The following is a 10,611-nucleotide window of genomic DNA, read 5'->3' as shown; positions in this document are numbered from 1 at the left end:
AATTACAGAGCACAAGCATTTCTTTGTTTTTAATGTCAAAGCAGACACTACTTTGTAAAAGCTTCAAGTCAAATAGCAAAATGTTGGTGCATCTTTCAAATTAGATGCATTTCTTCCAATCACATAGCTCATCACAGTTTGCAGCAAGCTTGGTGTCATGGGAGGAGGAGAGCAACTGCACGCACTTAGTGACAGTGCTGCAGCTGTTTGTCATTATCAAAGAGAAGTGACAATGCCTTTTCCCCACAAAGACAATGAACCTTCTCAGAGTCTCTCTCTGTCTCTTCTCCTTCAACAAGGCTTCTAATGAGGTATGTTGGAAGTGGGTTTCTCTGAGGCCAAGTTTTCTCTCTAAGAACTAGTTGGGGCTTCAGGACAAAGCACTGAACCCCTGACCCCTTCCTTCCCTTTTGCAGCAGATGGGAGCCAGTTTCTCTTCCAGCCATCAGACAAGTTGAGGCCAAAACCCAATGAGAATTGACCTGAGAAAAAAGGACAACACAGATTGGACAGGAACCCATTTCCAGCACGATTCATTCTTGGGAATACAGAAGTGAGGCATGGAAGGAGGAAAAGTCACCTCCTGTGATAGCCACGGGTTAAAAATGATAGTGTCACCTCGTCCATGTGCTAAGACAGATCTTTCAGTAGTGCCTGTGGCTGCAGCAGGCCAGACCTCGGAATAGTCTGGGTTTGTTATGGGCAGGTCAGAACACTGTTTGTTCTGGTGGAGGTGTACTGGAAACAGTTGCATCACGCAGCCTCCATCCCTCCTCAGAGCCAATGCTTTACTGGCTTTTGCAGATGCTTGTGTGTCTAGGGTTACAGGTTGGGCTGAGCCCAAAAGGAGGAGCTTAAACCTGTGTGCAAAACCTGGAAATCTGACAGAGCACAGCTGGGAGCCAGAATGAGCGGAAAGAGCCCACGCTTCTGGTAAAGAGGCCCCGTGACCAGTTCCAGCCACTCTTAGTCCCGCCCAGGCTGGGAACTCACATAAATGACCATGGAGAGCCCAAAAGGTCACAGTGCTGGCTGTGAGGGGCTGGGAACACCAGGTCACACAGACATCATGAGCTGGTCCTTGCAGCCCCGGAGTTTAATTCTCTGCTGCACGCTTTTACTGCTCTCTCCAACGGGCCTGGCAGTAAGTACCCTTCAGGAGCCATATTGTTTTAAAATCAAAAATGGGTAAGGATCAGAGCCACTAGCAAAATGTCTGTGTTTTCCTCCCACAGTACATTGCTACCAGAGATAACTGTTGCATCCTAGATGAGAGATTCGTAAGTAGTTTCTATGTCGTCCGTGTCTTGGGACTAGAGAAGGATGGGAACTTCTTAATCTATTGGGGAATGGTTTAACATTTATGGATAGGATTTAAGACTTCGCCTCTCGGGCTGTTCAATTGCCTCCTTATTGACTTACAGGGTAGTTACTGCCCAACCACCTGTGGTATCGAAGGCTTCCTGTCCTCTTACCAAACCGACGTGCACAATGACCTCCAAGCTCTGGAAGACATCTTAGCCCGCGCTGAAAACAGAACCACAGAAGCCAATGAACTGATCAAAGCAATACAAGTTTACTACAACCCCAACCAACCCCCAAAGCCAAGTGAGAATGCCCACTGAGGAATTACCTTTTCTGCTTTTAGTTGGGCTGTTTGCTTAAGTTGTTTCTCTGTCTCTGTCCCTATGTTACAGATATGATAGACAGTGCCACTCAGAAGTCTAAGAAGATGACAGAAGACATTATGAAATATGAAGCGCTGATATTGACACATGAGACAAGTATTCGGTGAGCATCCGGGTTTTAATTTACTCTCCAAGGCAGACTGAGATTTTACTTAATATTCCACATTTCACAGAAAGTGATCTTGGAATGTATTTTTTATTTAAAATATCAAATTGGTATTAACCCAGTAGAGCTAAGAGCTTTTAGTAAAAAATGAGTTGTACCAGGTTGTGATTTAAAAAAAAAAATGATAATAGGGTGAGGGGAGAGAGAGGGAGAAGGGACTTACATGTGAAACAAGCTTGTTCCCTAACTTGAACTAATAAATAAATTTTAAAAAATGATAATAATTACCACAAAGGAGAAAAGTTGCTGTAGACATAGTCAAATGCCATCCTGGCCCTGTTTGCCTAAATGGCCCCCATGCCCTTAAAATGAAGCCGAATGCATAGGAATTGGTGTGTGAAAAATACAATCCTCTATAAAATCATGTCACCAAATCAACATTAAGAAATCAGAAAACAGAGACAGAAGAAGAGTCTTGGCTACTGTAGTAAATCGTGTCAAAGATGGAGTAGGAAGTAAATGTCTTGGAGCCACTTGACCATAGTACATGGACCTGCCATTATACCTTGCCCTCTGTCCTCACTCTTGGGTGCAGCTTTAACTCCGTTCCCTATTTTTCCCCCAAACTGAACTCACAACACTGTTGGAAACTGAGTTAGATGGTAGCTAAGGAGAGGTGGCTCCAAACATATTTGTCCTCTTTCTGCTGTCAGAAAGTAGTGCTTGTTGTTGCTACAATTGTCATTATAACTTCCATTACTTTTGCTCATCATTAAATTATAAGGAAACCATGATGAGAAATCTTCTAGAACAGAGGAGCAAAGTGGTACAACAGTTTGTCCCTCTTTTTTACTTCAAAGACAGACACCGTGGTTTATGTGTTGCTCATAGTTATCTGTCATGTCTGAATATTTATAAACATCCATGTGAAGAATGACCAAGGCAAAATTTTCACTTTCCCCAGATGTTTTCTAGAGATATGGAACTAGAAAGGGAAAGAATCTACTGCTTCGTGTATAGTAAAGTATCCCAGGGACCTTCCCCATGTAAGTCATAGAACAGATGGAAAGCCCTAAATGGCACATGTGAGCTACGGCTTAACCAGGCATACCACCCACACATTATTCCCTGAGCCCCCTTATAGAAAAGGAAAAACTCAGAAAAGCCACCTACAGTGACCTTTGTTTATTGACAGGGACTTTGTTATTTGTGTTCAAAGTTGAGACCTGCCTGCCCCATCCAATTCCCAATTACTCTCCTGTTGAAATGGATAGGGATTTGGATTTATTTTTCTTTTCTCAAAAGCTTCAAATTTAATTTTACAATTCAAAAATTTCCCAATTTCCCAAGAATGAAGTCATTTATCGCAAAGGAGTGCTGGAGAAAATAAAGCAGCATTTCTGACAGAAAAGAATAAAAAAATGTGTTCTGTTGAAAGGAATGCTTATCCCCTGTTACTGCATTGCTCTCTTCCTAGGTATTTACAGGAAATCTATAATTCAAATAGCCAGAAGATCACAAACCTGAAACAGAAGGTAGCCCAACTTGAAGATCAGTGCCAGGAGCCTTGCAAGGACACCGTGAAAATCCATGACACAACTGGGAAAGGTATGGAAGAAATTTACCCTGGGATCATGGTCATCAAAGCAAACAGCAAAAATAAAAGCAATTATGCGTCAATGTGTTACAAGTCTGGAAAGCATCTGACCTTAAACCTAAGGATTCCAACTGCCCTGGGTTTTCTTGGGTACACATCAATAATTTGGAAGGCATGGCAGTGGGAAAGGCTAGGGAGGCGGCTACAACTGTAAGCACCCTACCTGGGTTTCAAGCCACTGCAGCAGTTTTATTTGCTTCTTCATCAGATTGCCAGGACATTGCCAACAAGGGTGCCAAAGAAAGTGGACTTTACTTCATTCGGCCTTTGAAATCTAAACTGCAGTTCTTAGTGTACTGTGAAATCGATGGATCTGGAAATGGCTGGACTGTGTTGCAGAAGGTAATGAACAGCCTCTGACTGCATATATAGGCATCCTGTGAGCATCAGCCCACATAACTCTCACTGTAGCCTCTTTGTGGTGAACACTATTGTTGCCTTAACTTGTAGAAGAGATGCTGAAGCATGATAGCCCCTCAGTAATGAGTAATGGGCAGGATTTGCATCCAGCAGCGTGGCTCTACCTTGCTTTGCTGCAATACCATGCTGACTCTGCTGTCACATCTGTCACATTAAGCATATTTTTTCATATTATATGGTCACATAAGCAAAGTCCTTTAGTGACAAGGCATGAAAGTGTTCTCTTTCCTCAGATTAAGAGATAAGGCTGCCCATTAACAGTAACCCAAAGCCTCTCAGAGGATGAAGCTGGGTGGCTCACAACAAAGCGGTATTTTGTTGTTGTTGCTGTCATCATTGTTGTTTTGTGGCATCTTCCTACCTAGTACCCACTGCAAAACTGGCTCCTTTAAAAAAAAACTTGTATACTTCCTGCCATCCTTACAGAGTCCCCTGCAGGACTGTCTGTTGGCAATGTGTTTGAGCAGTGCACTATAGTACCAAGTATGAATTCTGAAGACTTCTGAGGGTCTTCAAAAAACCTGCAGCAAAAACAAAACAAAAAAAAACTAAAAACAAAGAGGAAAAATACCCCTATCATTAATGTAGAATTAAGGATGTAGCAGGTGTGTGTGTGTGTGTGTGTGTGTGTGTGTGTGTGTGTGTGTGTGATGTGATGTGATGTTTGTAGTCCTCAGAACATCATTGTTCTATTTGGTAGGTGATGAAATGGAGGCAGCTCACATGAGGTCATTTAGCTGGTTGTTGGCTGTAATGATTAAAGTCTCTTTATTCAAGAAGACACCAAGGCAAAACACAGGCCAGAGCTAGGTTATAGAACCCAGCAAGCGCGGCCAGAACAAAAGGGTCCCGGGTCCCCACGTGCAACCCCTTAAGAAGCTCTCTTACGTCACCCCGGCTTTCCTTCACCACGCCCTTATGGGCGAGTCCCGGGTCCACCTGGTACCTGTCCCAGGACTATTGGGGGGGGGGGGGCTAGGGTGTCTCCCTACAGTTGGCAGAATCATAACCTCCATGTTTTGAATATTGTTTCTCTGTATGCACCAATCATCCATTTTCTCCTCTTGTCCATGCTGTTGTACACTAGAGGCTTGATGGCAGTGTGGATTTCAAGAAGAACTGGATTCAGTATAAAGAAGGATTTGGACACCTGTCTCCTACTGGCACCACAGAGTTCTGGTTGGGGAATGAGAAGATTCATTTGATAAGCACACAGACCACAATCCCATACACACTGAGAATAGAGCTCAAAGATTGGAATGGCAGGACCAGGTATGCTGTGGAAGGGGCTTCCACTTTTTGTTGTGACGTTTTGCTGCTAATGGACCCTTTGCAACTGGCAATGGAACAATGGCAAAACAACCTGACAAATGCAGAAATTGTATCCAGGCTCTTTCCTAGGAGGGTATTTGGTTCTAGGACAGCCTGAAGAGTAAGCTAAGCTAGGTCTCCCCAGTGTGGATCAGAATGCTCTAGAACAACTTATATACTTGGAAACATTGAGAGTGATTGATATGGGGTATTAAATGTAAACCAGAGATTGTGTGTGCAATTACACTCAATCAAATCCAACCATTCAGATTTCCCACTCATTTAATGATTCATCTTAAATGGATCACTTCCAAATCAACTGATTCTTGTGGTGACCTCCAGCCTTACTAGACTGAGAGATATCTGGATTTTGGGTTTTGAACACCTAATTTAAGTGAAAAATTATACAATCTTCTTATTATATATGAAAAATGAAATACATTCCAGTTCCAAACTCATTTTTTTTTTATTTTAGTTTAACCCCCCAAACTATCAGAGTCAGCGGGCCTTTTTCTATGTGAGCATCATCTGTTTCCCAAGTATGGGATATTGGGGAAGAGATCAGATATTTTTGGGAAATCTCTATTTATTCTCTCTGTTCAGTGTCCTTCACAAATTTTCCCAGAGGCGGTCTCTCTGGCTCTTATGGCACTCATTTCACGTATCACACAGAGTTCATGGTTTCTGTGATATTCTAAAAAGTCTCTTTTTTTGCCAGTACATCATTGCTTTGTAAAAGGAGAACCTTTCATGCCCTCACACTTCAGGTGGTACTGATGGATAATGGAACCCGTCTCCTTCAAATCTGGAGCATGAGTTCACACATTGTAGATAATTATTGTGATGCGTGATAATGTGTTTGTAGTGATAATAAAAGTTAAATAAAAGTAGGAATGATTAGATTTGCCCAAAAGTTTTCCTTGGATCTTAAGGTTCTGTAACTAAAAGTCAAGCATGTGGGTTTTAGTTTTTCTAGGATTCACTGAAGGCGTTTAGATCCATCCTGGATGGTGGGGATGAGCCCGGGACTGGTACACACAGCCATTGCATAGATTTGCAGAAAACTTCACTCCATTTGTCTGTTTTAGCCTTGTGACTCAAGGTGTCCTATCTCCGTTCCATCCTCACAGCACTGCAGACTATGCCATGTTCAGGTTGGGTCCTGAATCTGACAAATATCGCCTGACCTATGCCTACTTCCTTGGTGGAGAAGCTGGGGATGCCTTTGATGGCTACGATTTTGGTGATGATCCCAGTGACAAGCATTTTACATCCCACAATGGCATGCAGTTCAGTACCTGGGACAATGATAATGATAAGTTTGAAGGCAACTGTGCTGAACAGGATGGATCTGGTTGGTGGATGAACAAATGTCATGCTGGCCACCTCAATGGAATTTATTACCAAGGTATTTTTTTCTTCAGTTATGAGTAGTGTATAATAGATGTTTAATGGAAGGTGATAAACAGAAGCAGAGAGGTGAAGTATTATAATACACACAAATTTTTAAAAATTTTATAGCTCTTTATTTGAAATCAGAGTAGGATAACATTAATTATCCAACTGGCATTATCTTAAATAATATTAAGCTTTTGCCTACAGTGGTCACCTCTATAGTGTCCCCCCACCATTCCTAGGAAATACCAGGGTTTTGTTATTGTGCAGAAACTCTCATCGTCTGAGTTGGGATTTGACACAGTTGCGTATCCTTTACACCTGCCATGTGCATGGCATAGATTGACTAGAATTACCATATCTGTACTTGTGGACACATTACCTTGGCTCAGCTGTGCATGAACCCTGTGTCAGATACAAGCAGTAGGTAGTGAACAGATGTCAGGAAAAATGAAATAAGAGGCAAAGAAGTACTGGTGAGATCAAAGATACATAAAAGCTAGAATGAAGAGTGTAGCTAGGAGATTGTAGACACTTGTTTTAACGTGGGGGAGGTGATGGTTTCTGTATGGTGGAAAGGGTTTAGAACACTGATTTTACTGACAACCCAGCAGCTTTAAATGGAGATACACCAGGAATACTAAGGGGTTTTTTAAGAAATTAGAATATAGCTCTGTCTACTGCTGAGAAACTGCATGGTGATATGGAACAACTTTCTAGAGATACTGTCTAAAGGACTTAATAACATCTTCTATTAGCCAGAAGATCATGCTCTCATACAGTCAGACCACTTAATCAGGAATTCGTAGCTCCTACCATAGTAACCTAAATGCCTATTGGATTGCCTCCAATAGCTGAGACAGAGAGACAGCAAGACAGCGATAGAGACAAATGGAGACAAACACAGAGAGACCAAGAGAGATATAGACAGAGAGACAGACAGAGAGAGGTGTTCCAGCCCTGGCAATAATCAATAAACTTAAAGTATGTATGTGATCAGGAAAATGTCTTGTTGGTTTTTAGACCTCTGAGGATGTTTTCAGGCAGGAGGAAATGCTGTAAATGTGATAATTCTAATGGACTCTGAGGTATGGAAATGTAAGGATAAAAGACATGCACCTCTGACCCTTTGCAGGTGGCACTTACTCGAAGGCATCTACTCCTAATGGCTATGACAATGGCATTATTTGGGCCACATGGAAAACCCGCTGGTATTCCATGAAGGAAACTACCATGAAGATAATTCCCTTCAACAGACTCTCCATTGGAGATGGACAACAACACAACATGGGTGGATCCAAACAGGTCAGCGTGGAGCATGAAGTTGACATTGAATACCCATAAGTCATCTGTCTAGAAGTTTTAAAGCATATATACAAAGAGTTAACTATTAACTTCTATTAGCCTGTACAAAGTTCTAATGATTTCCTCAAATTTTCTTCCACATACTGTTATTCTATTTAATTTTAGTTTTTTCTTAAAATGATACAGTCCTAAATGGAAATGAAAATCCACCTTGGGCCATATTTCTAAGTTACTAGAATCAGAGTTATTAAAAGTTTATTTGAGGAGACAACATTTTGTTGGACCTTCCCCCTAAATATTAAAACTAAAACTACTGTTTTATTTTATGATCACTTGTAATTATTTTGTTGCTGTTTCTATTATTTCTTAAGTATTTTAGTGAATTCTAATAAAATAAGAGAAATTTTTCTAACTTAGCATGTATAATTTTCCCATCTGTCTTACCTCTACATCATTCATATTTAATTTTTCCCTTTAAACAAAAACAATTATATTTTTTAATATATCTTTTGTTTCATTATATATTCATAGGTTGGAGATGTTTAAAGAACATTTCAAAGCTGGTTTGCTTTTTTAAAGGACTTTATCCAAGCAGAGAAATATAATATTTTTCTCATGGGACAATGGACTTTCAAAGCCTCACTTCATTTTAAAAAGTTAACGGAATCCATGTTGAAAACTCCATTAGCAGTTTTATGTTGGCAATAATGTATCTACATGCATTTCAATAAACATTTTTTTCCTAAGAAGAGATATTTGGTGCCTTGCAAAGCATGACTTTCCCTCAATTATTGTTAGTTGCTGAGTTTACTTGCTATGCTACACATAGTGCCTGAGCCAAGGGGAATTGAAAGGAAACAAAATCCACAGCTCTTGCCCTCCAAGGGGTGTGTGTCTCTCAGAATTCGGTAGCTCAAACACACTGCTAGAGTTAGCTATTGGGGATTGATTCTTCTAGAAGAACCTCAGCTCCAAGCACATGTAGCCAATACCTCACATAGGACTGTCATCCAGAGCAAAAAGCTGAGGTGACAAAATGTCCATCTCACAGGTGAACAAGAAGGTGAAGAGAAGGGCCATTCACTCATTCTAAATTAGAGATAATTGAGATCCTGGGAGCTTGAGTTAGCTGGCACATCCTTTTAGGGATCAGCTGAGTCTGGGAAACTTGTACCAAGCTACTACACTGACTACTTTACTCATTGAACCAAGAAAAGATTGGCTTGTGGTGAAGTCCTCAGCTTTAGCTTTGGAGAGTCTTGCTTTCCACAATTTTCTTCCAAATTCGCTCATTTCCTGGTTCTTGTGACTCCCCATTTAAAAAATTCTGTAGAGATAACACCATTGCTTGACTTACTAGAATGAGTGTTAACTTTTGTGGTTAATTTCAAAAGCCAATGAGTTACAGAAAATGTATGTATTATGATTAACTTCAAATTTATACTTATTTGGTTATTAGTATACTGGTGAGTCCTGAGGGCTACAGTTTCAGAAATAAGGCATGAGACATATTTCTAGACTCAATTAGAGTATGTCTCTGCAGGTAATGGAAAAGTTTAAACATTTGTCTTGATAAATAAACAATGAAACTTCAAGTGCACAGACAAGCAGCATCCCTCTGCAGCTCAGAATCACTGGTAACTATTGCTCACCTCCCTCCTTCATTTCTCTGAGCACTGGGATGCTTCAAAACGGGGAAGCTAACTTCCAGGTCCCAGTGTCCCACCTCTTAGCTCCTGAAGGAAGCTTCCAAAAAGGAAAAGGAATACAGACCCAGGACAGTGGTTGAGCTTTTGGCGGCATATGTGACATCCTAGGTTCCATCCTCAGCACACACACACACACACACACCCCGCAAGAAAGTTGTTCCCATGGCTTTGAGTCATACAACTGTAAGGAAGATGTCTTGTGTTCACAGGCAGGAATAATTAATTACTTATTGGCAAAACACCATGGTATAAAATATACCTTTTCCCAGTCCTTTTTGTGCAGCTGTACTTTATGAGCAGGTTTCATGGGTGTGGGTGTGTTAAAGATGCATCAGAATTGAAAGGCTATAACTAGCCAGGTGTGGTGACCCATATCTACAATCTTAGCACTTGGGAGGCTAACACAGGAGGATCATGAGTTCAAGACCAGCCTGAGCTATAAGACTGCTGTCCCCACCCCACCCCCAAACAAGCTCAAGGGGTAAAAATAGAGTAGGGAGAGGGAGAAGGAAAAATGAAGAGGAAGAGGGTGGAGAAATGTACACCACATCTGAGAGCTTCACAAGACCTTAAATTCTTTCTCTCTGGCCCACATCAGCATGAATTAACAAAGGCATTTTTGTAGTAGACACTATGGTTTATTCAGGTGGTCAATGTGGAAAACTCAGGGGCACATTAAACTCTAGGAGAAATTTCTAGCTAATAGTTCCTTATTAGTTTGGTAAAGCTCGGTCTAGCTGATGGCTCAGTGGGAAATGAAATGCATTCCCAGGTGGTGGTCTGCATCTTCAGAACCAACATGGAGCCAAACTCACCTATACCTATCTGTAATCAGGGATATGGAGAGGCAAGACGAGGCTTAGGGCCTTCACGGGCCAGCCAGCCTGGAGAACAAGACCCTGTCTCAAATGATGTAGGAGGTAAAGACCAACACCACACACACCTCTCACCTCCACACACACACCCCAGCCCATACACACTACCCACGATCATATGACCATGTACATGCGCACGCGCGCA

The 10,611-nt window shown here is 41.5% G+C and overlaps 1 protein-coding gene across 1 annotated transcript; it reads left to right on the top strand.

The window, feature by feature from the left end:
• Window positions 1-1,069: 1,069 nt before the first annotated feature.
• On the top strand, window positions 1,070-7,921 carry Fgg (fibrinogen gamma chain). Its single transcript, XM_027392943.2, has 9 exons — window positions 1,070-1,144; window positions 1,236-1,280; window positions 1,425-1,608; window positions 1,698-1,791; window positions 3,272-3,402; window positions 3,660-3,793; window positions 4,959-5,143; window positions 6,313-6,590; window positions 7,713-7,921. Exons 1-9 carry the CDS (start codon window positions 1,070-1,072, stop codon window positions 7,919-7,921), a joined length of 1,335 nt encoding a protein of 444 aa, XP_027248744.1.
• The last annotated feature ends 2,690 nt before the right edge of the window (window positions 7,922-10,611 follow it).

Source organism: Cricetulus griseus (genome assembly GCF_003668045.3).
Source record: "Cricetulus griseus strain 17A/GY chromosome 1 unlocalized genomic scaffold, alternate assembly CriGri-PICRH-1.0 chr1_0, whole genome shotgun sequence".
In the NCBI taxonomy this organism is placed as follows: Eukaryota; Metazoa; Chordata; class Mammalia; order Rodentia; family Cricetidae; genus Cricetulus; species Cricetulus griseus.
This window is presented reverse-complemented; position numbering and strand designations above follow the sequence as displayed.

Bases quoted from the DNA above. Each gene is read 5' to 3' on its own strand.
- Fgg (XM_027392943.2), top strand. From the start codon at position 1,070: ATGAGCTGGTCCTTGCAGCCCCGGAGTTTAATTCTCTGCTGCACGCTT. The intron at 1,792-3,271 runs GTGAGCATCCGG...CTCTCTTCCTAG, and splicing joins ACACATGAGACAAGTATTCG to GTATTTACAGGAAATCTATA. The intron at 6,591-7,712 runs GTATTTTTTTCT...GACCCTTTGCAG, and splicing joins CAATGGAATTTATTACCAAG to GTGGCACTTACTCGAAGGCA.